The following is a 26,180-nucleotide window of genomic DNA, read 5'->3' on the forward strand; positions in this document are numbered from 1 at the left end:
GCCTAGCAAATCATTTTGGGAAGAGCTGACAACATGTAAATTCCTCACACATAAAGTATTTCGAGCAAGAGACCTTGATTCCTGGGCTATGATGCCATTCAGGATTCCTTGCAAAGGCTCTGGAATTCCAGTATTCATAAAAGAAAATGCTCATTATAATCGGAGCGTAAGAGGTACTCCCAACGTGACAGCCTGTATGAAGTATTACAAAGCTTACAGTTAAGATCTGGGATAGAGGCTGAACACCAAATTCAAAAGAGGTAACCAAGGCACTAAGTGCCATAAAGGAGGAAAGGGGAAGAAAAAAAAATCCACTATTGCCACTCAGCCACACAGAATTAAAGTGGAAACCAGGGGTGTGCATGGGGGAGGATGAGGGGTGAGAAGTGCGGGGGGGGGGTGGTGGTGGAGGAACAAACAATACATTTGTCACCCCGTCCCACTTCCTATAGAGGATACAGGCAAAGCCTCCAGCCTCATTACCTCGGACACAGATGGTTATCGTTTATAGCAAAGGTGCACAAAAAGGCCTTCAGGTCTGAGCCCCTTAATTCCAGGGCTGTTAATGATTAAAGAGAACGATGGGGGTGGGGAGGGAAATGAGGGCGGAGGGAGCTGGGAGATTCATCCACCACCTCCCCCTAGGGCTCCTACCTCACAGCGCTCACCCAGGACAGAGGACCAGAGTCTGCACCCCCTCCAGGGCAGCTCCAACCCCATATCCCCAGGCCCTGGGTTGAGGGGTGCTGGCGGTGGGGAGGCAGGGACAGTAGGTAAGTTTTCTGAGCCCTGCGGCTGACACGCCACAGGCTCCCCTCACAGCCTCTTCTTTCAGAGGTACCAGTCCAGACAACGCGCTGACTTCCACTCCTCCCTTTCCACCCCCCTTTCTCGAAGGTACCCAACCCCCGCCCCTTCATCTCTCAATGCCCCCCCGCCTTTTCCTCAACTCCCCCCCTCCCCAAAACTCACAGCTGCTCCAGAGGTTCCTCCAGTCAAACCCTTTCTGGAAACGACGGCGGCCCGGCGGGTCCAAACCACCTACCATCCCCGCTCGCGTTTCCAGGCTCCCTACCCCCGCCGCCGCCGCCTCTTCTTCCACCACTGCCACCGCCTCCTCTTCATCTGCGGCCCACCGGCGGCGGCCGCCCCGAAGCCCCGCCCCCTCCATCGCCTCCTGCATCATCACTTCCGGTAACCCCGCCGGCCGCCAGCTCCAGGAGGGAGAATGGGAGAGGGGCAAGGAGGGAACGAGTGGAAGATTGCGTCACGACGCACATAAAGACGTACGAAGCCGTCGCCAAGTAAGGGCAAAGACCTAGCAACCCGGAGGGAGCTGGGCTGGACCATTTTTTTTTCTTGTTTTACGGGAATGGAGCGGGGAGGATAATGAAAGCGTAAAGGAAAAATAGGGGGAGGAGGAGCTCAGCTTATTGTTGGATGCGGCGGGAGATGGGTAGAGTCAGTCAGTCGAGACTCCCCCAGACCTGGAACTGGTGCTCCCACAGAGGTGGGCCCGGTGGTTTGGTCCGGCCTGGCCTACTGGACCAGCCTGTGCTCGGTCGGCCACGGCTCTGCTGGGCTCCTGGCGCCGCCTCCTCCCAGCCCGCCGCGGGCTGCGCGCTTCTGTGGGTGGGGGAAGGCAGGACTGACGCAGAGTGAGTGTAGGGGATGGAGGCGCCGACTCCAGGCGCGGGAGACTGGCGGGGAAGGGGTTGGCTCCCCACGGGCAGGGATGGTTTGGAGGTTGGGCTGCGGCGTTGCCGGGAGACGGGCCTGTGTGACCCCAGCTTCGCGGGGGCGGCTCGGTGTCATCGCCACCGGCCTCGGGGACCTGCCTCACGGAAGTGGCTCGCGCGTCCAAGAGGGGAGGCCTGGTGTGGGGACGCTCAGGTGCCGGCGTGGGGCCCCCTCGGAGGCTGTGAATCTTTTGGACCCCCGAATGTAAATGGGAGATGGTAGGGGCCGGTCCGGGGGCGAGAGGTTTCTGGCTGGGGAACGTTGACCCACACCAGGTCCCGTACAGGAACGGAGACTCCCTAGCACCGTGAGAGCCAGCTTCGTAATTCTCTTGCTCTTCAAACCTGAGAGTAGGGTGTTGCTCCGTTACCTTCCATTCGTGTGCAGGAGAGAGTTAAGTAAATCAATAAAGAAGGTATCAGCAAGTGAGAAATGCCCCCCAAAGACCGGATGAGGTGACAGAAGATGGGGGGAGGGCCCCTCGAAATCGGGTAAGGTCGTTCAAAGGAGGCCACGGTTTTGCGGGGATCCGAGACAATGGGTTTTCTGGGTGGAGAGAAGAGCCAATGAGAAGGACTTTTAGGTTGGAAACAGCCAGAAGGCCATGTGGCTGAAGCAAACAGAGCCAGGGCCGGAGTGCCCTGTGATGTAATTGGGGAAGTGGCATGACTGTAGCAGCGCCTTTTAGCCCAAGGCAGGGGTTTGGCTAATGTGTACCTTAAGGGTTTTAAGAAGGGAAGTGAGCTGACCTGATTTACATTTTTAAAAATCCGCTCTGCCTGCAGGATAGAGAAGGGTGGAAGTAGTTAGACCTGTTAGGAGACTGTTGCACTGTAAGACAAAGGAGAGGTGAAGATAGTGTTGAAAGGGCCGGCCGGGCGCGGTGGCTCACGCCTATAAACCCAGTACTTTGGGAGGCCTAGGCGGGCGGATCACGAGGTCAGGAGATCGAGATCATCCTGGCCAACATGGTGAAACCCCATCTCTACTAAAAATACAAAAATCAGCTGGGCGTAGTGGCACGCGCCTGTAATCTCTGCTACTCAGGAGAATCGCTTGAACCCGGGAGGTGGAGGTTGCAGTGAGCCAAGATCGCGCCACTTCACTCCAGCCTGGGCAACGGAGTGAGACTCCGTCTTAAAAAAAAAGAAAAGGCCCTCAGTCACAGTGGAAATGGAGAGAATTCCATTCAGCATATATTTGGGAGGTAGTGCTTGCAGGACTTGCTGGGGAATTGGATGTGAAGTGTGTAGGAGAGGGAGGAACCAAGGTTAACTCCCTACGGGAAAACAGTTTAGAAAGGAATATCGAAAGTTCTCTTTTGAACATATTAAGTTTGATAAGTCTATTAACAAGTCAAATGAAGTTGTCAAGAAGTTAGATATACAAGTCGGGGAAAAATCATGGTTGGAGATAATAAATGAGGAAGGCAGGGAGGAGCTCCCAGATCACCTAAGAAGAGCGTGTAAATAAAAGAGGAAGACCCCTAAATCCCTTGGGTTCTTACCATTTAGAGAGTACCCAGAGAAGGAGAAGCCAGCAAAGGAGACGACACAGACAAGACCTCAGAGATCAAAGGAAGAGGCCCCTTAATATCCTGGAATAATGGGACCCATCCCCGTAATCAGTGAATCTCATCCACCCGCTTGCCAGCTTCTACCGGCAGCAAGTAGAAGCTAAGTCCTGGCTCAAATCTCTTCCCTCCCTCCCTCTCCCAGCTGTCAGTGCTTTTGGACTTGTGCTCAGGTAATTTGTGTCCGTTATAGAAAACCTGACTTTTTGGATAAATTGTCTATTTATATGGCTGTCTCTCCCAGGTACTGTTTCTTATTTGTGTCTTCCTGGCTCCTGGTACAGAGCCTTGTCCATGTGGTGGTTGTAGCTGGGCAGGAACACTGTGTTCATAAGGTATCAGCCATACAATCCAACAACTTCTCACAAAAAGGGGCTTTTGTCCCTGCCACTGCTGCCAACCCCACCACAATTACGATCAGTTCCACAATATAGTGTAAAGGGTATCAGAAGATGAATAAGAAGGCCTGGGTTTTAATCCTGGATCTGCCACTGACCAGCAGAGTGGCCATGGATAAAGCTCTTCTCTCTGAGCTGAAGGGTTGGCCTAGATTTGAAGTTGCATACTGACAAGACAGATATTGCCTGCAAACATATTGTTCAGCCCACACAGTGATTTAAATTCTTTTTTAAATTTACTTGCCAACATTTAAAAATTGGACATCAAAATCCAGACTTTGGGCTTCATTTGAAAAATCCGACAATCTGACAACACCAGCCTGAAGTTCCTAGAGGTTCCTACACAGCAACTGTCAGCCAGAGCTGAAGAGCTGTCTCCCGTCTATGTGGCTCATGCTCAGGGTTTGCCAAAAAGGCCTCTCCTCTCCTGCTACCTGGCTGACCCCTGTGGGCATTTGATTTGCAATTCTTGGTCTAGGGCTGTGCTATCCCTGTGTAGCCACTGACCACATGTGACTATTTAAATAAAAATTCAGTTCCTCCAACACATTATGTTTCAAGTGCCAGTAGCTACCTGTGACAGGTGTGTGTCCTATTGGACAGAGCAGATAGAACATTTCCTTCACAGAAAGTTATCTTGGTCAGCATTGGACTGGAGGAACTCGAGGGTACTATGTAGGCTAGTCATTCTCCGCATGTGAAACTCAAGGGACTTAGCCTACTGAGGAGCTCTGGTGCCTCTGCAGATGGGAAAGTTGCGCATTCAGTAGTTATTTGATGGTGGAGGAAGCTGTCCTGAAGGCCTGGATCCCTGCACAGAATGTGGTTATTTATCAGAGAGTTAGATCAAGGGTCAGGTGCTAGAAAGCCCCAACTGTATCTAGTGTGGCATGCAAAGCTCTTTGGTCAGTTTCCTAATCCAGTTCCTCAGAAAACTATAACAAAGCAAGAACTTAAGTCAGTGTCTTGTGTTCTCAGACTTCTCGATTTGATATGAAGGGTGAAAGATCCTGGCTGGGGAGTTATGAATGAATGAATGGTTGATCTTTAGCATTGGCCTTCAATTCCAGCCCCCCCCCAACCACATCTCTTCCACTGCCTTCTACTACTAGTAACTGGTGACTGCTTTTTCACCACCTCTGACTGACCCGTGCCTTTTCTTTGCCTGTTAAAATATGCTAATAAGGAAACATACTTCCATTTCTTTTGAATTGAGGGGCCCATAACTTTTCATTTAGAACTTCTATCCCTGATGGGAAAAATAGCTGTATATCTATTGGTTGTTATCTTGGTTACAGTAGCCTGATTGGAGTTCCCCTGTACAAATATAATCTTGTGTGCGCTCCGGTGCTGGTATGATATATTTAGAATGGGTGTGCTTGCCTCCTGTGATCTTGTTTGGGATAGACATTTTAGAAGTCTTTCAGACATTTTTTGTTTTGGCCCTGTGTTCTAAAAACTTCCCATATTACAGGGCCTAAACTAAATTATTTTCCCTTAGGTAAAATAAAAATGCCATCCACCCTCTCCTCCCTGCCCCCTATTGCTGACAGACCATATTCTTATCATTTTCTGTGTAAAAAGATGCTGTTTCATAAAATAGCTGCGGTATGATTAAGTATACCACACAAGCATATCCTGGAATTTGCAAAACAGTGTGTGGCATATGAGGCATTACACTTCCCTTTTTGGATTCTAGTAACCAAAAACTGAATCTGAAACAGGAAATAAGTCTGTGGTTGTGTGTGTGTGTGTGTGTGTGTGTGTGTGTGTGTTTAATTGATAGGAGGATATGGGACCAGAAATGTATGGGGAACAATTTCACTTAAAGGTTATTGGATTGGGGTAAGAATATGGGTGTACACCAAAAAGGAGGGAGTATAACAGATCTAAGAGAAAAGTGCCCTGAGGGATAAACAAGGAGTAAGAGATAAAGGAAGAAAAATAGGAAGGGAAGCCTGGTCATGCCTTTGGTGTTGGCACCTGCATTATATTTCCAGTAAGAAGTATGCGCTGTGGTCTGAAGATAAGCGGTGCTTCCAACAGGGTTATTTACTCATACCAAAGAACAATAGTCCTTTGCTGTACAGGGATTATTAATGATCAGAGGGAAACAGCTTTAGGAAAATCCATTATTACCACAAAGCAATAAATTCACCAACAGACCACACATTTCTCTCCTATTCAGACAAAGCTTAGCATAGATAAAAGAGACCTCGTTGTTCTTCCTCTGTTTCCTCCTATTCAGGTAACATTTGCCTTTGTTAACTCTCAGTGCTAAGTGATGTTACATGGATTATTTCATGAATAATCCTTACGACTCTGAAAGGGGTTCTGCTATTACCCCATTGTACATTCTAAGAAACCAAGTCTCAGGCAGTTAGTTAATAATTTGCCCAATGGGGTAAAGTCAAGATTCAAACCCAGCCTTGTCCACCCAGAGCCCAAAATAAATGTTCATTTATTTTGTATTATATCTGCTATTCCTTACAAATGGGACAGACATTCCCTACTCTGCTATACAGGGCAAGAACATCTGGTTGCTCTGACATTATCAAGAGCATTTCAATTCTGTAGAGGTTCTCCAAATGACCGTTTTAAGTCACAGTTTTCTAGATTGATTTTAACCCATGATCATTGAGTATAGTGGACCTTATTCCCCAAAAGGATTTTTTCAGGAAAAAAGTATCAGAACCCCATTCTTCTATGTTTGGTTCTAAACTTCATGGAAATATTATAAGGTATTTCAGTCCAGTGGACAAACCCTAACCAGCCTTAAGAAAACTTAAGAGTGAGGGTTACATCATAGCTGTGTCTCTTAGGCTATTCTGGATGAAACTGATGAGGATTCCTCCCCAAGTAACACTGAGTCTCCAGTTCTTTATCCTGACACACACTGCTCTTGAAAGCATCCTAGTAAGGGTTAATTAGTATTTAACCCTTCAATGCTCTGGGATCATCAGTTGGGAAGCTTGTCCAGATACCATCGTGTGTATCTCAGGATGAGAACATACGTTATCAATGACCATTCTGTGTGTGTAAATTTATTCTTCTAATACATATTTGTCATGTTCCAACTATGTGCCAGCCTAGGCATGTAATGTACAAGACAGTCCCAAATCTCTCCCTGCTCTCCCCACCTCCTACTCCCTGCAACACACACATGGTGGAAAAAGAAAGGTAAGTCATGCAAAATTATGATAGAGTAGGATGAACATTATGACAGGGGTATGCTAGAGGTGCCAGGAGTGCACATAGCCGGGACACTGACCCAGCCCCAGTGTGAAAAGGGCACCCGTCCAGAAGTGATGGAAGTCAAAAGGTGGAAGCAGCAAATAGGCAAAGAAAGGGTATTTCAGTTGTATGAAGTAGAGAGGCTTCCTATGGCAAAAAGAGGGACATTGCACATAATGAGCACAGAAGACCATGATCTCATTTGGGTGGAGTTTATGAATGCCCCTCCTTGCTAAAAAATCATAAAGTACTTGGGAGAGAAATTTGACTATACTACGGTCATGAGTTCTGATGAGGGAAAAAATTCCACCTAGGGGTAGGTCTTTCCTGAAATAAATGGAAAGGGGTGTTTAACTTCCTGGGGCTTGAAAATCAGGGTAAATTCCTCTTGCCTTTGTCCCATTTCTTATTTGTACTGCAACACATTTTCTTTAGAAGGCAAAGCCTCATGAGAGTCCAGCATTTGGAATTTGGACATTCCTGAGACCAGAGTCATACTTCTATAAATCTCAGCTGGGGAAAGGGAATTTTCATCTCTGCTCTTAAATTCCTAAGTGTTCATGCTGCAATGGTCTTTCCAAAGGCAGAGGAACTGTTCCAGAGGTGGGGAAAAAGGGCACAGTGGATGAGGCCCCTCATACCAGCAGATCTTTCCATAGTCCTCCTGTAGAAACACCAAGTGTCTGGGGTATGCCTTGTACAGTAAGTTCTTGGAACCTCCCCAGACCCTCTCACTGCACTTTGGAGTGGCAGAGTGGGTGGGTGTTTGGTGTTTGGTTTTTGTTTTTGTTTTTTAGACTGATCGCTGCCCATTATGAGTCCCCATTACTGACTCCAAAATAAAAAGAGAAAAGCTTGTGGTCAGTCAGGAAAATGATCATCCAGCTTTTTTGGCTCTTGACCCTGACTCCTGTCAACTAATTAGGGGCATTAGGCAAGATCTTGTTTCACCATCTGTACAAGTGTTGGAATTATAAGTAGTTATGATATACAGTAGTTTGATATACAGTGTATTTAAAAAGATATAAATCAGACCGTGTTACTCCAGCTTGCATAAAATCTACCAGTGTCTTTTGCGCTTAAGACCAGAAACAAAGTGCCTTTCCAAGGCCTACCCCCAACCTGTGCTGGATTCTGTGGACCTGTGGCCCCTTTCCCAAAGGCTGTTGTTGCATTCATGTTCATCTTTTTTATTTTCATTTTTTGAGACAGAGTCTGACTCTGTTGCCCAGGCTTGAGTGCAGTGGCGTGATCATAGCTCACTGCAGCCTTTATCACCTGGGCTCAAGGGATCCTCCCACCTCAGCCTCTGAAAGTGTTGGGCTTATAGGCATGAGCCACCATGCCTGGCTAATGTTTTTATTTTTCAATGGAGATGGGATCTCCCCGTGTTGCCCAGGCTGGTCTCAAACTCTTGGGTTCAAGCAATCCTCCCACCTCAGCCTCCCAAAGTGCTGGGATTACAGGCATGAGCCACCATGCCCTGCCTCATGTTCATCTTTGAAGTCGATTCCCACGTCACATCCTTTGCTCCTGTTGTTCCCTCTACTTGCACCAGCTTCCCCTTACCTGGGTCCGTTATTAGGTTCCATCACACCATTCAGGACTCAGCTCAAATGTCACTGACCACCCAGAAAATAACCCCCACCTCTGGTCATTTGTATCTTATTACTCTTCAGAGCACATATGACTGTCTGAATTTCTTGTTCTTGTACATCATCCGCCTCTGCCACTAGAATATAAGCTCAAGGAGGGTAGGGACCATGGCTGCTTATTTATCACTGTATCCCCAGAAACGGCAGGTGTCTGGCACATGGTGGACCTTCAATAAATGTTGAGTGAGTGGATGGATGGATGGATCCTTGGAAGGGAAGAGTAAGGCCTACCAGGTAGTAGCACTGTAGTGAGCCCCTGCACTGGTGGCTTTTATGTTGGCTCCATTGGAGTCAGAGGGGACAGGGTTGCCACGGGGAATGGAAGAGCAAAGCGGTGCAGCCATGTGACTAGCCTGCTTAGAGCATGCTGGTGTGTAACATAATTAAAAAGGGCGGTTGCAGGTTAGGAGCAGGGGCAGGTGGCAAATGGGGAAGGCTATTGGAATTCACATCAATGTGCAAAAAAAATTGCTTCCTTTGCTCTTTGTATAGAAAGGGACTAGAATTATTTAGTTCCCTTTGTCACAACTAGCTAAGCTCTTTAAAGCAATCAACAGACATTCAACATTTATTGAGATTGAACAGTGTATTTCGTGATTAAAAGCATGGGCTCTGACTTCAGACCAGCTGAGTTTGAATCCTGGCCCTGCCTATTGTTAGCTGTGTGACCTTGGACAAGTTACTTAGTCTCTGCATCAGGTTCCTCCTTTGTAAAATGGGGATAATGGTAGTATCTGCATATATAGAGTACCTAGCAAATTATCTGGCACACAGTAAATGCAAAGCAAATGTAACTTTTAATATTTTTCTTACTGTAATGAACAAGATACAATCCCTGCCCTTCAGGAATTCAGACTCAGAGAAGAAAAAACAGAGTGAAAGAAATGCAGAACTATCTGCTGGCCATGATAGAAGCAAGGAAAAGGTTGCTTTGGAAAAGCTTAATAGCAAGTAGGTGTCTGTTTGATGGTGTGGGGTGGCTAGCAGAAAGGAGACATTGTAGGCAGAGGAAGACTCAGCCAAGACAGACAGAAGTATGACATGGCAAGGCACCTTAGAGCAGTAGCTCCCAAACTTCAGAGTCCACATCACAGTTTTTGCTGTTTACCTATATTTTAAACTAGCTTAAAAAGTTTTCTAATTCATTTCTTTAAAGGAAGCTGTATATCACATAAAATCTAAATCACTCAAAATTATGGGTTTGATGGGCTTTTCTAATATACAGTTTGTATTGTATATCTAAGATCACCTCCCCAACCAATCTTTGGGACACTTGGCATTAGGGGACACATCTCTTAACTATGACCAGAGGCCACAACACACTGGCAGCAACATCTGTCAGCCTTTTCTTAGTGGCACAGGCCTGCACATCACAGAGGCTTGAAAATGATCCTCACCTCCATACATGTATAACCCTGTGTTATAACAGGGCGTGATTTTTAAGAAAAGAGACCAGCTTCTAGTCCCATTTCTTTCCAGGCACACCTCATATCTTCTGTCTTTCTTCATTCTGGGATTTGGGGGTTAGGGAGATGAAAAGGAGTAAAGAATTGGAAGAAATGTCGGTCTCAGAATAAAGATTATAGAAGGTTAACTTTTAAAAATCTACATGGATAGACTTCGTGACCAGCTGAGACCGCAGTTGAATTGTGGTCCTCTAAACTACTGAATATTCCTGATGTGTTGCTGGTAAGAAAATCCCAGCAGACCCCATTGTATCAGATCAACCCCTGATGTAGTGAAGAAGGAAAAGGGCTTCCTTAGTCTTGCATTAATTGTGAGAGATAATTGATAGTTTTAGAGCAATAAATGTTGGTTTCAAGCCATTAAATCCATATTCGGGAAAAGCTGATTTTTCTAAATAAGTTGCTTTCTAGGAACAAAGACAAAAATATAAAAAGGAAAAGAGCTTTTTAAACTTTTTAAAAAATATATGGCTGATTCTGTTTCTAGAATCACAAACTTTCTATAGCACAGGATACTCTCAATTATTCAGCAAACATTTATTGAATACTGATTATATACCTTTCTAGGTGCTGAGAATTCAGCAGTAAAGAAGATGAATGTGATCATTGTCCCCCATAAAGATGAGAGTTTACTGGGGGAAGACTTTAACAAACCATTACTTAAGTGAGGAGTGCTATACAAAGAAGAATATTAGGACCTGTGAGAAGGTTCAACAGAGAGCCCCAACCCAATGGGTGTGAGGGAAGCAGGAAGATTTTCTGAGACATCCATATTTTCACTGGGAATGGCAGGATGGATAGGATTGGTCAGGTAAAAGGGAGGGGTTCAGGGGAAAGCCTTCTAGAAAGAGAAAACTGCATGGATATGTGCCCCTAAGGCAAGAAAGAACATGGTTCCCTCAAAGACCTGAAACAAACCCAGTAAGAAAAGAACAAAAGAAGCATTTTTCTTTTCTTGCCTTTTCTCTCAAGACTTGGAAGGAAATGGTAGGCCAGATTTAATAGTACACAATGGTGAATACAGCTTTAGACCCTTCTCTCAGGAAATCTTTGAAACTTGGGTTTTCTGGGTCACCTGATGTTGCAGAGTGAGACATCACATAAATCCCTTTCAGGATTAGTTTTCAAAACACTTAAACGTTAATTAAAGTGTTTTGAAAATAGTCCTATTAAGTACCAATTGTTAGCACTGCTCATTACCTTGAGGGTATTAACCTAATTGCAGGGCTTGTGTATCAGATTATGGTATATGATCAGTTAGAGTTTGAAACAGTGATTATTAGAGTCATAGAAGGAAACTAATTAAAGTTAGATTTTTAGAGAAGGTTGCTTTAGCCAGTTGTTGTGGCACACGCCTGAGGTCCCAGCTACTCTGGAGGCTGAGGCAGGAGGCTCACTCGAGCCTGGGAGGTCAAAGCTGCAGTGAGCCATGATCATGCCACTGTACTCCAGCCTGGGTGACAGAGCGAGACCCTGCCTCTAAAAAAAAAAAAAACAACAACAACAACAAAAAACCTTGCTGCTGATTGAATATGCCTGACCTTGGTCACTTTTCTCAAGTGTCTTGCAGTCAAGGAAGTTCCATCTGTTAATGACAGGGAAGTGAAGCAATCATTAAGAGATGTTAGTTACAGACTCCCTGTACCTCACAGGAACTGACTCATGTATTTTCATATGAAACCATGGAGTTTTAGGGAGAGCCAGAAACTCAGAAACCTGTTTCCTTACCAGGAAAAATGTCATCATCTCATCTGGGTTTTTATTACAATAAGCCACAAAGCATGATGTTCTCTCTTGGTTTTTATGAATTCCTTGTAAGCATTTTTTCTGTGCAGCCTCATAGACTCAGAATTGGTATTGAATATAACTTTGGTCCTTTTAACCTTTGAATTAGGTGAAGTAGTATTTGAAGCTTTTCATCAGTTGGCTCATTCTTTACTCAAGAATAAACCTCAAGAAACGTCATCAGGGTCAGAGTAAGTGCTCATATTGGAAAGAGAAATTCTCTGTAAGGTGAATTCCTTGCAAGTACTTAGAATTTTGAGGTAAACGTGCCCACTTCCAGCTCCAATCTGCATTCTTTAGCTGCTCAAATTCTTATAATTTCAGGACTACCCTAAAGCATATTATCTCCACCTCTTATGCCTTTCCCTCCATAAGTTGAAAATGGATCATGTTCCCAAAAGCAGGCAGTGAGCAGCTTACTTCCCGATCCTGATGAGCCTGTTAGAGGAAAACCCAGAACTCAGAATGAGGTGTCCAGCTGCCTGGCCTTGCTACTTACTCACCAAATCTGCCCTCCTTGTCTTCCCACCCTGTCTTCTGGTTCAAGGCTGTACAATATTCATTGTTCTAATTCTGACTAATCAGAATCTTCCAGTAGTGGGACTTTTTTTTTTCTAGCTTCCCTGAATTTATTTTAGATATAGAAATGTAAATAGTTATGAAAAAAGGAGAGGGGGGGCTGAAATACTTCGTTTTTTTCATTTTTATAGAGATAGGGTCTCTTTATATTGCCCAGGCTGGTCCTGAACTCCTGGCCTCAAATGATCCTTCCATCTCAGCCTCCCAAAGTACTGGGATTATAGGAATGAGCCACTGGAGCCAGCCTGAAGTTTTTAAATAAATTGTTGGGGTTTGCTTGTTTGTTTTTGAGATGGGGTCTCACTCTGTCACCCAGGCTGGAGTGCAGGGGCTCAGTCTTAGCTCGTAGTGCAATCTCAGCTCACTTTAGCCTCCCGGGCTCATACGATCCTCCCACCTCAGCCTCCCAAGTAGCTAGGACTACAGGCACATGCCATCAGCCCTGTCCAATTTTTGTATTTTTTTACAAAATGAATGTTTTGTTAAAAACATGTTACCGAGGTGGGTCTCAAACTCCAGAGCTTAAGTGACCTGCCTGTCCCGGCCTCCCAAAGTGCTGGGATTGCAGGCATGAGCCACTGCACGTGGCCTTAAATAAATTTTTTTTGGTAATTTTGGGGTTTTTTTTGTTTTTTTTTTGAGATGCAGTCTCACTCTGTCACCCAGGCTAGAGTGCAGTGGCGCAATCTCGGCTCACTGCCAGCTCCGCCTCCCGGGTTCACGCCATTCTCCTGCCTCAGCCTCCCGAGTAGCTGGGACTACAGGCGCCCACCACCATGCCCGGCTAATTTTTTTTGTGTATTTTTAGTAGAGATGGGGTTTCACCTTGTTAGCCAGGATGGTCTTGATCTCCTGACTTTGTCATCTGCCTGTCTTGGCTTCCCAAAGTGCTGGGATTACAGGCATGAGCCACCGCACCCGGCCGGCCTTAAATAATTTTTTTTAAAAAGGAAACACCTAATATCCATCAGCAAAATAGATAGTACATTGGGATATCTTCATACAGCAGGCTGAATTGCAGCACTGAGAATATATGAACCAGAGCCATGTGTAACAACATGGATGAATCTTATGAATGTTATGGGCAAATAAAGCAAATTGCAGAACTTACCTATAAACTTTTTAAACTTGCAAAGCAGGCGGGGTGCGGTGGCTCATGCCTGTAATCCCAGCACTTTGGGAGGCTGAGGCAGGTGGATCATCTGAGGTCAGGAGTTCGAGACCAGCCTGACCAACATGGTGAAACCCCATCTCTACTAAAAATACGAAATTAGCCGGGCGTGATGGTGCGCACCTGTAATCCCAGCTAATTGGGAGGCTGAGTCAGGATAATCACTTGAACCTGGGAGGCGGAGGTTGCAGTGAGCCGAGATTGCGCCATTGCACTCCAGCCTGGGCAACAAAAGCGAAACTCTGTCTCAAAAATAATAATAATAATAATAATTAAATAAATAAAACTTGCAAAGCAATACTATAAATGTTATGTGTAAAGATATGCACAATAAACAACAAATTCAGCATAGTGATTCCTTCTAGGAGAGGAAGGGAAATGTGATTTGGAAGGGGTACAGTGGGGGTTTCTACTGGATACATAATTTATTCTTTAAGGTCTGTTGTAACTGTATGGCTATTATATTGGTCTCAATATCTTTTCTTTGTTTTTTTTTTTTTTGGAGACAGAGTCACTGTTGCCCAGGCTGGAATACAGTGGCGTGATCTTGGCACACTGCAACCTTCACCTCCTGGGTTCAGGTGATTCTCGTGCCTCAGCCTCCAAATAGCTGGGATTACAGGTGGTTGCCACCACACCTGGCTAATTTTTGTATTTTTAGTAGAGACTGGGTTTCACCATGTTGCCCAGGCTGGTCTTGAACTCCTTACCTCAAGTGATCCACCTGCCTCGGCCTCCCAAACTGCTGGGATTACAGGCATGAGCCACTGTACCTGGCCTCTATATCTTTTTGTATCTGAAATATTTTGTAATAAGAATTTAAAGATACTGGGAATTATGCTTTTGAAAAATACAATTAGCTTTACAGAATATACCTACGTCCGTTCTCTCTTGGCCACGTCTTCTGAAATTAAAACTGATGTTTGAGACTAAAAACCCAGAGGGGCCTTGAGATCTTCAGCCATCAGAAAGATTTTTTTTTTTTTTTTTTTTTTTTTTTTGAGACAGAGTATCGCTCTGTCACCCAGGCTGGAGTGCAGTGGCCGGATCTCAGCTTACTGCAAGCTCCACCTCCCGGGTTCATACCATTCTCCTGCCTCAGCCTTCTGAGTAGCTGGGACGATAGGCACTCACCACAACGCCCGGCTAATTTTTTGTATTTTTAGTAGAGACGGGGTTTCACCGTGTTAGTCAGGATGGTCTCAATCTCCTGACCTCGTGATCCGCCCACCTCAGCCTCCCAAAGTGCTGGGATAACAGGCATGAGCCACCGCACCCGGCCAGTCATCAGAAAGATTTTTAATTATACTTATTGGACAAGAAAGTAGACCAACGATTTTGAGAAATATTTCCAAAAAGGTTATGACAGACTAAAAGAGAGGTTGCAACCTGACAACCTCTGGGTGGAACTGAGCCTACAGACTCATTTTGTTTGGCCTGTACAGTCGTCTTTTTTTTTTTTTTTTTCTTTTTGGAGACGGAGTTTCACTCTGTTGCCCAGGCTGGAGTGCAATGGTGCAATCTTGGCTCACTGCAACCTCCGCCTCTGGGGTTCAAGCAATTCTCCTGACTCAGCCTCCCAAGTAGCTGGGACTACAGGCACATGCCGCCACACCCGGCTAATTTTTTTTTTTTTTTTTTTTTTGTATTTTAGTAGAGACAAGGTTTCACCATGTTGCCCAGGCTGGTCTTGAACTCCCGAGGTCACGCAATCCACTTGCCTCAGCCTCCCAGAGTGCTAGGATTACAGGCGTGAGCCACCACGCCTGGCCTCACATTTTCAAAAATAATGACTTAGTGTGTTTTTTTGAGATGTCATATTTTTAAAATCTGGATTGCCACCTATTTTTAAGCTATCAGGAAATCTGGCATTCCTAGGCACTTCTTTCTACATGGCAGCTGCTGGCTGGAGCTGAATGGCAACTGTTCCCTTTCAAGGGGGCATTTCCTTTCCAGGTGGCCACTGTCCCCATCCAAGCAAGTCCTCTCATTTATATTACCTGCCAGGCCGCAGAGGCACTTGAGTTTGTAACCAGTGGATTACATTCCATTTCTCCCTTAACTAGAAAATTCAGTTATCAAAAATATGCCTTCACCTAGGCATTCAGGTGAGTAATATAATTTTACTGGACTGGCTTAAAGAATAATATGTGTGAGCTTTGGTTTTGCCGTGTTCATAAATGTGGCCACCATGGCAAACGATGTGGTTAAGCAACCCTCAACCTCGGGATGAATTACAAAGCCAGTTGAGAGATACGGTGTTTCTATTAGATGGTTTCAGCAATGCTACCCAACAGATTTGTTGAGAAAGAGCAATTATTTCTAGACTAATTAAAGGTCTTAATTAAAAAACTGTACATCAGCTGGGCACGGTGGCTCACGCTTGTAATCCCAGCACTTTGGGAGGCCGAGGCGGGCAGATCACGAGGTCAGGAGATCGAGACCACGGTGAAACCCTGTCTCTACTAAAAATACAAAAAATTAGCCAGGCGTGGTGGCGGGCGCCTGTAGTCCCAGCTACTCGGGCAGCTGAGGCAGGCGAATGGCGTGAACCCGGGAGGCGAGCTTCCAGTGAGCCGAGATTGCACCACTGCACTACAGCCTGGGCAACAGAGCAAGACTCCATCTCAAAAAAAAAAAAAAAAACTGTACATCTGCCTGGTGCCTCCTGTCAAGTTGCATTTTTATGCAAATTTTCCCTCTTCTATTTTGGTGGGTCTGAAGATGACAACGGCAACACGACAAGAAGTCCTTGGCCTCTACCGCAGCATTTTCAGGCTTGCGAGGAAATGGCAGGCGACATCAGGGCAGATGGAAGACACCATCAAAGAAAAACAGTACATACTAAATGAAGCCAGAACGCTGTTCCGGAAAAACAAAAATGTAAGTAGGCCCCACTTGGAGATTGTGCAGAGGAGAGTTGTTCCTTATGATATTTGTTTATTTCTTTTCGGTCTTTAATCAAGAGGGCTGAGCCGCACAGTCATGGTGGCAGAACTTGGGGCAGGAAGGGGCCAGTGCACAGCTTGGCTAGCTTGCCTGACCACTGGGAAGCCTGTGTTTCTCTCTTCACTTGTTCCAGGTCTCAAGCCAGCCAGTAAGTGGCTCAGTGTCCTCAGAAGACCCTATGAGCCAGGTGACATGAGCAGGCCAATGAGTTTTCAGAGGAGGAGCCAGTCCTCATACTGTACCCGTTGCTGGCCACTCCCATAGGAGGTGTGCAGGAAAGTGGTTTTTTGTTGTGTTTTTTTTTTTTTTTTCAATTCATAAACTATTCAAAGCCTCTAAATATAAACCCATTTAGAAGGAAGAGAATAGGATTAAGACACAGGGTTTCCTTCATAACAGCTTTGAACTCAAGCCTCTTTGGCTAGCAGAGTGAGATTGCCCTTTGGGACCACAGAACTGGGTAAAATAGTGTCTCCATTAGCTGGTTTAAGGGAACTGCACACACAGCAGGGAGCCAGATTGGACCACCCCCCTACAAACCCTAAAGCGTTAGCTGTTAGCTCCGGGGAAGACCGCCCGGCACTAAGCATGGAAAAAGGCTTTCACACCTGACTTCTCTTCCGTCTCCTCACTGATCTAATGGATTCAGCGCGGTCACTGCTCCCCTCATGAAACTTCCTAACAGTCTACTCTCACCACTTTTCCCTCTCTGACCTCTGACTGTCTCTCTTCAGCCCTGTCATCACACACCCTCCCGCCAGCTGCAGGGGTCCTCTGAAGGTCAGCCCTCTGTGCTGAGGCCTGTGCAACATGCAGCCACCTTGTGATTTAAGCTGTCACATCTGAATCCCCAGCTTTGGCCTCTGCCTGGCCACCTGAAGGACCTCAGCACGGCTTAATGGTCCAAAGCAGGGTCATCTTTCTACAGGAGTGCCTCCCCTTCCCCACTGGCCCATTGGTGTCACAGCTCCTGTCACCACTCTGCAACTCTTTGTTCTCATTCCTCACTCAACAAATATTTGATTGCCCACTATGTGCCAAACACAAGACTAGATGTCAAAGACAAACATAAGCCAAACCAAGACACAGCTGTCAAAGGCATTTGAGTTAGATGGAAAGAAATATAAAATTACAGTTGGGAAAAGTGCTACAAAGGCTGGACATGGTGGCTCACGCCTGTAATCCTACCACTTTGGGAGGCCAAGGCTGGAGGGTCAGTTGAGCCCAGGAGTTCGAGACAAACCTGGGCAACATAGCGAGTCCCTGTCTCTTAAAAAAAAAAAAAAAAAAAAAAGCGTTACCACAGAAGCCCTCCTAATCTGCAGCAACTTCCCCTTCTCTGAATCCCTGATGCCTCTAGCTTTTCAAGGCTGACTTATGAAGTTTCTCTCTACCCTGCTGACCTTCCTCCAAACCCAGGTTCCCCAAACTTTTTCTGCTCTTAGCATAGACCATGCTTGCCAAACCAGAGTATATGTACCCCATGAGGTCCTTAAACAATCCTCTAAGGAATGGAAATAAAATACAACTGCTATTTCTATTTATCCTTTCATCTTTCTAAAAAGTCTGTTTGGTACACAGTTACAATGAACTTGTTAGTACATATATATAATTAATTAATACATTTATAAATTAATATAAATACATATATGGGGCTGTGGGCTCAGAAATATTTCAATGAAAAGAGTAGGTGATTGGCCAGGTGTGGTGGCTCACGCCTATAATCCTTACACTTTGGGAGGCTGAGGCCGGTGGATCACTTGAGGTCAGAAGTTTAAGATAAGCCTGGCCAACATGGTGAAACCCTGTCTACTAAAAATACAAAAATTAGCTGGGTGTGGTGGTGCACACCTGTAGTTCCAGCTACTCAGGAGGCTGAGGCACGAGAATTTCTTGAACCCAGGAGGCAGAGGTTACAGTGAGCCAAGATCATGCCACTGCACCCCAGCCTGGGCAACAGAGGAAGACTCTGTCACCAAAAAAACCAAAAAAAGAGTAGATGATCAAAAGGCTTGGAGATCCCTAAATAGTTGTTTATATTCTCCTTTTTCTTCTTTATTTTATTTATGTTGGCATGGTTTTCCCAACCAGATCATCAGTTCCTTGAACATATAGACACGGTCTTATACTTATCTAGTATATCCCAAGGGACCTCCTTGTGGTTGTCACTAAATGAATGAGCAGCTATAAATACTTTAACTGACCTCCTCCAGGAAATCTTCCTCAGTTTCTCTGCTTCCCCCTCAACCCCATGCTGGCCGCCTGTTCTGAATTCCTATAGCTGTCTGTAGCAGTCACTGCATCCATTGATTATATACCACTGTGCCTTTTCTGTAGCTTCAGGTATCAGAGTTGTTCTGCCCAAGTAATAACTTTGATAGTTGAAGGCACTGTCCAGCCTGCGGTATTGGGGATATCATAGTACATGCCCAATAAACCTTTGCACGCTCACTCACCTGAAGACTACTCAAGAGTTTCGGTTTTCAGTTATCGCAATAACCCTTCCTTTGCCTCGGCTTGGATTGGCTCGAGGAGTGAGCCAGAGGGAGGTGTATGTGCCACTGATGGTACATGAGATTATTTGGGAGTGGTCGGAAGAGGTACATGGGTTCTTAATTTTAAGATACGTACTTGCTTTAGCATGTGTTATAAAGGACAGAGAATATTAGACCACAGTTTCACAAATGCTATTGCTTAAGAGAGTCCATTTAATGAAAAATTTTAACATTAGTATAAGTAGTATGTGGATATGGCAGAATCATGCAGCCAGCCCGTGAATGACTGAATTTGGAGTACTGTAGCCCAAGCTTGTTCAGATAGACAGCTGAAGCCCCGGAAGCCCCAACCCCCTTAACCATATCTTTGTCAAGGGCTTTTTCTTTCTTCCTAGTCCCTCATGCAGACATAATGAGTTTCTTGTAACTTTGATTACTCTTAAGAGTTTAATAATCCAAAGGTATCCCATGAACTGCTCTGAATCTCAGTGGGCAAATGGGAACATGGAACTCTTTTCCAACACAGACAGCAAATCAGTGGCTTCTGAGAAGCACAGAGGTCAGAAAGTTGGGCCTCTGCCACAAGGGAATCACAGCTGTGGTTCTCTGCATTGCTGTTCCTGGAACTCTTCTGTGCTCCAAGAGGTACCATAGGACAGGAACGCCCTTGAAATTTCCAAGCCACATGGACCCAGACTTTGCTGCGTGGGTGTCATCTGGTGCTGATGCAATCCTAGCTCAGCTTTGAAGTCCACTTGCAAACTCCTAGCAGAGCCACGTCTTGATTCATTTTCCTACCTCATAATGAAAGAGTTTCTCCCTTTTTCCTACTTGGCTGTTTTTCAGAATGAACTTTTTATTCCTTTAATTGAAAGTGGATTACCATGATTTGACTATTTTGGAATTTCAAAAGCCCTTTGTTCCCCTTACTAATGAGCCAAGGCAGTTGACAGTTTAAGAGGTGTAGATCATTCTCCAGTGTCTTACTCTGGGGGTTTCAGGACAGCACTTGCAGAAACCATGGGGTTACTTTAAAGTTTAATCAACATGAGGGGGGTGTGAAGAAGCACTCTCAGTCAGTGTCGGTGAGAATATAATTTATAGATTGTTGGTAGGAATGTAAATTGGTGTGAACTCTAGAGAGTAATCTGGGAATATCTGTGAGAATTAAAAATGCATGAATCTATGCCTTTGTCCTAGCAGTCCTCTCTCTCTAGGAATTCATCTTTTAGATACATATGCATGTAAGCAAAGTAATTTTAGAGAGATCCATAGCGGAATCATTTATAATAGCAAAAAATTGGAAATAACTTAATTATCCATGGGTAGGAGATTGGTGAAATTATAATAAAGCCTTCTGTTAGAATTTTATATAGCTGTTAAAAAGAAGGGAGCAGCTCTATAGATGGAATATAGAAGGAACCTCAAGTTATGTTCATGAAAAAGCAAGGTTCAGAACAAAGGGAGGTATTGTTTGTGTGAGAAAAATAATCAGCTTCTACATACATGTGCATTTTCACATATACATAGAATACCCCTGCAAGAACACACAAGAAACTGCTAATTGTTGTCTCCGAGATGAGGAACTGGAATAGAGGAGTAAGAGGGAAACGTAGTTTTTATGTTACATCCTTTTGTATTATTTGAATTATTTTTACTTACTTTAACGATTTTAAAAGTTTATGGTAAGCTTTAATATTAAATTGCTTTTGATTTTCCAAATTAGTAACATTTCATTTACTGGCTAGTGAACTAAAAAAGTTTGAGAAAATGTATACCTATACTCTATGCACCATTAGAAAGATACTATCAGCCTCATTTCTTTCTCCCTTTTAATAGCTCACGGACACAGACCTAATTAAACAGTGTATAGATGAATGCACAGCCAGGATTGAAATTGGACTGCATTACAAGATTCCTTACCCAAGGCCAGTAAGTGTGACTCCGGTTAACAAGTGCAGGGTACTTACCCTCATCAACCTGGTTATTTCCAAGAATGTGTAACAAGAGGGCGAGTGCTTGCTGAGAAGCCCAGAGCTGCTGAGGGAGGCATGTTGGAAATAAGCTATCATTGCATGCTGCCAGCCCATCACAACAAAGTAAAATGTCAATGAATGCATGACGTATCCTGCTTACATAGCTTTCCACGTATGGAAGGGAAAACCAGCTCACACTGTAGAGCTTTTTCTCTTTTCACTTTCATCTTTTTTATGGAAATGTGTTTAATTATAAAAGGCAGGTTTGTTGTTACTAAAAGAATAAAGTTCAAACATGAAAGGAATGCATAAAGTAGAAAGTAAAAATGGTCAAAAATTCTCATCCAGGCTAGGCACTGCGGCTCATGCCTATAATCCTAGCACTTTGGGAGGCCAAGGCAGGAGGATCACTTGAGGTTAGGAGTTTGAGACCAGCCTGGGCAACACAGTGAGACCCCATTGCTATACAAAATTTAAAAATTAGCCAGGCATAGTGACACACTCCTGTATTCCCAGCTACTTGGGGAAGTGAGGTGGGAGAATTGCTTCAGCCCAGGAGGTTGAGGCAGCAGTGACCCATGATCACACCACTGCGCTCCAGCCTGGGTGACAGAGTGAGACCCTGTCTCAAAAAATAAAGAAAACTTAAATTTATATATATAAATTTAAAATAAAAAAATTATATAAATAATACACTCAGAAAGTTAAGAAACAAAATAAATTTCAAATTTATATGAATTTAAAATAATAAATGTATATAAATTTATGTTTTCTTAAATTCTTTCATACCATAAATTTAAAACAATAATTTAATTTAAAAGAAGTTTTATTTATTTATTTATTTGTGGAGACTGAGTCTTCGCTCCATCACCCAAGCTAGGTACAGTGGTGCAGTCATGGCCCACTGCAGCCTTGACCTCCCGGGCTAAAGTGATTCTCCCACCTCACTTCCCCAAGTAGCTGGGACTACAAGCATGTGCCACCACGCCCAGCTAATGTTTTAATTTTTTGTAGAGATGGAGGTCTCACTGTGTTGCCCAGGCTGGTCTTGAACTCCTGGGCTCAAGCAATCCTCCCACCTCAGCCTCCCAAAGCTCTGGGATAACAGGCATGAGCCACCGTGCCTGGCCAGAATTCTTTTTTGTTTGTTCGTTTTTTTGGAGACAGAGTCTTACTCTGTCGCCCAGGCTGGAGTGCAGCATGATTTCTGCTCCCTACAACCTCTGCCTTCCCAGTTCAAGTGATTCTCATGCCTCAACCTCTCGAATAGGTGGAACTACAGTCGTGCACCACCACACCCAGCTAATTTTTTGTATTTTAATAGAAACAGGGTTTCACCATGTTGCCCAGGCTGGTCTTGAACTCCTGAGCTTAGGCAATCTGCCCACCGTGGCCTCCAAAAGTGCTAGGATGACAGGCGTAAGCCACTGCACCCAGCCCAAATTTCTTAAAAAAAAAAAAAAAAAAAAAAAAAAATTTCTCATTGTGCAGAGGGTGAACACTTTAACTGTTAAATGGAAAATTGCCAATATTCAACTCTTTTAGCTACAAAAACAGCAATTTTATATTGTAGTGGCTCAACCTAATTAGTTTGGTAGTATACCCTTTTAGTCTTTTTTTCTGTATTCATGTACCTACACTTTCTTTACATATGTAGGATTCTGGATATAATGTTATACTGCATACTTATTTTACTTCATGTCTTCTGCACATCTTTGTATGTAGCTCTCCCTCAATCTTTTTTTTTTTTTTTGAGACAGAGCCTCACTCTGTCACCCAGTCTGGAGTGCAGTGACGCAATCTTGGCTCACTGCAGCCTCCTGGGTTCAAGGGATTCGCCAGCCTCAGCCTCCTGAGTAGCTGGGATTACAGATTACAGGTGCACCACCACACCCACCTAATTTTTGTATTTTTAGTAGTAACAGGGTTTCACCATGTTGGCCAGGCTGGTCTCGAACTCCTGGCCTCAAGTGATCCGCCTGCCTTGGCCTCCCAAAGTGCTGGGATTATAGGTATGAGCCACCACGCCCAGCCCAATCTTTTTTAAATGATTGCATTGTATGCTATTGTAAGAATGTGCCATTGTGTTAGGGTTCTTCAAAGAAACAGAACCAGTAGAATGAAGATATGTACATCTAGAGACAGCTAGATGTATATGTGAAGAGATTTATTATGAGGAATTGGCTCTCTATTTATCTAGACAGAGATACATCTAGTTACGCCTGAAAGGAGTTTTTTTGGTTCTTTTTTTTTTAGATGGAGTCTCGCACTGTCACCCAGGCTGGAGTGCAGTGGCACGATCTCAGCTCACTGCAACCTCCACCTCCCGGGTTCAAGCGATTCTCCTGCCTCACCCTCCCAAGTAGCTGGGATTACAGGCCCCCGCCACCATGCCAGCTAATTTTTTGTACTTTTAGTAGATGTAGGGTTTCACTATGTTGGCCAGGCTGGTCTCAAACTCCTGACTTGGTGATCCGCCCACCTCAGCTTCCCAAAGTGCTGGGATTACAGGCGTGAGCCACTGTGCCCGGCTGAAAGGAGATTTATTATAAGGAATTGGTGCATGTGATTATTATAGAGGCTGAGAAGTCCTAGGATTTGCCGTCTGCAAGCTGGAGACCCGGAAGAAAACTGGTGGTATTACTCAGTTTGAGTCCACAGGCCTGAGAACCCAAGGGGCCAATGGTAGAAATCCCCAGTCTGAGGCCCAGAGAAGATGAGGTGTCCCAGCTCAAACAGGCAGGAAGCAAAAGGAGCCGCTTCCCCTTCTTCTGCCTGTTTGTTCTATTCAGGCCCTCCATGGATTGGATGATGCCCATTCACACTGGGGAGGGCCATGTGCTTTACCAAGTCCACTGATTCAAATGCTAATCTCATCCAGAAACACCCTCACAGATACACCTAGAAATGATGTTTAATCTGGGCACCCATCGCCAATCAGATTGACACAAAAAATTAAGCATCCTAGGCCAGGCACGGTGGCTCATGCCTGTAATCCCAGCACTATGGGAGGCCAAGGCAGGTGGATCACTTGAGGTCAGGAATTCGAGACCAGCCTGGCTAACATGGCAAAACCCCATATCTATTAAAAATACAAAAATTAGCCGGGCGTGGTGGCGAGCACCTATAATCCCAGCTACTCGGGAGGCTGAGACAGAGAATCACTTGAACCTGGGAGGCCGAGGTTGCAGTGAACTGAGATCATGCCACTGCACTCCAGCCTGGGTGACAGAGTGAAACTGTCTCTCAAAAAAAAAAAAAAGAAAGAAAAATTAACCATCCCAGCCATAATTTAACCAGCCCCTCTCTTGCTAGGCAGTTAGTTTGATCCCAGTTTTCTACTATGCACAGAACATCTTTATATACACACACTTTTCTCCCCTTCTTTGGATTCTCAACTTGCTATGTGATCCATGCTTGTTTTTTCTCCTCTATGCAGGCGATATAGCAAAGAGCACAGGCTCTGGAATCTGACAGATCTGGGTTCAAATCCTGGCTTCCCTTCTTAATGTATAACCTTAAGCAAGTTTTTTAACTTCTCTGAGGTTTCATTTCCTCATCTGTAAATATTAGAATAATAATCCCTTATGAGGTTGTTGTAGGATTAACTTGTGTAAAGATTAATGAATCAATGTAGATACAGCACTTAGCAGAGAATATGGTACTTTCTGAGTAGATCCTCAGTGAATATGAGCTGCTGCAATGATGATGAATATGATTCTTCATATTATTGTTCTTATTCAGATTCATCTGCCTCCAATGGGCCTTACCCCACTCCGAGGCCGGGGACTTCGAAGCCAAGAGAAACTGAGGAAACTTTCCAAACCAGTATATCTCAGATCTCATGATGAAGTTTCCTAATCTAGAGGAAAGTTTATTTCTGCAAATGATGAGCCAACTAGTTATTGAATGTAAACCAGATGGCAAAACACTTCTTGATTAGGGGCAAAAATTCAAATGTCTTCTTAAAACCTCCACAATTGATTCTCCCCCTGTGATGTGCACTTAGATATCCCTAGAGTTTCTCAGCATCTTTCTTCCTGAGTGGATGGCATTATCCCTAGAGGTCATGGACCTTACATCCTCACTGCAGTCACCTTTGGAAACAAGACCGAGGCCTGTAGAAGGAAAGTGGAAGGGTGTAAGAGCTGTTCATGGGAATTCCATTCACCACACATGCCAGCTGATGCAAAGAAATTTGCCAGTCACTGGAAGTTACTGTGGCTACTATAAAACTATGTACCACTCTCAGAATATTCTTAGGCTTTTTTTTTTTTTCAAGTTATAGATTTGCTTAAAGTGAGGTTTTTTGGTGTGTGCTTTTTTGTTGTCTTTTGACCCTTCCAGTTTCCAGACAAACTTGTCTTAAAAAGTGCATCATTGGATTGACCATGGTTTTTCATGAAATTTTATGAGATTTCTGCCTTAACAAAATGCATATATTCCTTATCTTAAAGGCTGTCATTACTTAGGATGCACTTATAGGATCTGAAAAGCTCACTTTAAACTCATACTACATTCATTACGAGTATTTTACGTTAACATAATTGAAAAGTACAAGGTCCAAGCTGGCTTTCAAATTATGTCTAAACAGAAATGGGACAAATAGACTTGAAAATAGAAGGGATTTATTCCACCCCTGCAAGGGTAGAGTCAGGTGAGAGTCCCTTGGTGAGTCATTTGTACATCAGTGTCATTTCTTCTTAACCTCTGAAGAAGATGGGCATCAGAAATAAAGACAAAGCACTATCAATTTTTGTCTGTCTATTCTTTTTCAAAATGGACTCCTGACCCTCAGAAGCAATAGCTGGAACCTACTCCTATGAGGAAGAGCACACGTTTTCACACTCACTCAAGGTAACTTATCACAGGGTTTGGCAATAACGTAGAGAACAAATATGATGCTGTATCAGTGGAGTAATAGTATATGTATATATATAAATTTTTTTTTTTTTCGAAACAGAGTTTTGCTCACATTGCCCAGGCTGGAATGCAATGGTGCAATCTCAGCTCACTGCAACCTCCGCCTCTCGGGTTCAAGCAATTCTCCTGCCTCAGCCGCTCGAGTAGCTGGGATTACAGGCATGTGCCACCATGCCTGGCTAATTTCGTATTTTTAGTAGAGACGGGGTTTCTCCATGTTGGTCAGGCTGGTCTTG

At 44.4% G+C, this 26,180-nt stretch overlaps 2 protein-coding genes across 26 annotated transcripts in view; one reads left to right on the top strand and one right to left on the bottom strand.

Annotated features, from left to right (window-relative positions):
• Positions 1 to 1,861, bottom strand: part of DCUN1D3 (defective in cullin neddylation 1 domain containing 3) — a 46,036-nt gene extending 44,175 nt beyond the window's left edge. Inside the window, exon 1 of one of the 5 annotated variants that reach the window (XM_001158932.4) lies at positions 973 to 1,107. The gene's annotated coding sequence lies outside the window, so the exon portion shown is untranslated. Of the gene's footprint in view, positions 1 to 972; positions 1,108 to 1,487 lie in introns of those variants that run through there. The other 4 variants (XM_016929610.3, XM_016929606.3, XM_063796810.1 and 1 more) reach the window with 4 other exon arrangements.
• On the top strand, positions 651 to 25,774 carry LYRM1 (LYR motif containing 1). Of its 21 annotated transcripts, none has more exons than XM_063796814.1 (7): positions 1,544 to 1,658; positions 3,255 to 3,486; positions 9,427 to 9,551; positions 11,961 to 12,042; positions 16,326 to 16,484; positions 20,885 to 20,977; positions 24,766 to 25,774. In XM_063796814.1, the coding sequence occupies exons 5-7, from the start codon at positions 16,326 to 16,328 to the stop codon at positions 24,880 to 24,882; spliced, it is 369 nt and encodes a 122-aa protein (XP_063652884.1). In that variant the 5' UTR covers positions 1,544 to 1,658; positions 3,255 to 3,486; positions 9,427 to 9,551; positions 11,961 to 12,042; the 3' UTR covers positions 24,883 to 25,774. The 21 variants fall into 21 exon arrangements, with proteins under 21 accessions (XP_016785102.1, XP_063652882.1, XP_063652888.1 ...); XM_063796819.1 differs by lacking the exon at positions 1,544 to 1,658 and adding an exon at positions 1,811 to 1,893; XM_063796817.1 differs by lacking the exon at positions 1,544 to 1,658 and adding an exon at positions 1,855 to 2,133.
• Positions 25,775 to 26,180: the final 406 nt, after the last annotated feature.

Source organism: Pan troglodytes, chromosome 18 (genome assembly GCF_028858775.2).
Source record: "Pan troglodytes isolate AG18354 chromosome 18, NHGRI_mPanTro3-v2.0_pri, whole genome shotgun sequence".
NCBI classification, from domain to species: Eukaryota; Metazoa; Chordata; class Mammalia; order Primates; family Hominidae; genus Pan; species Pan troglodytes.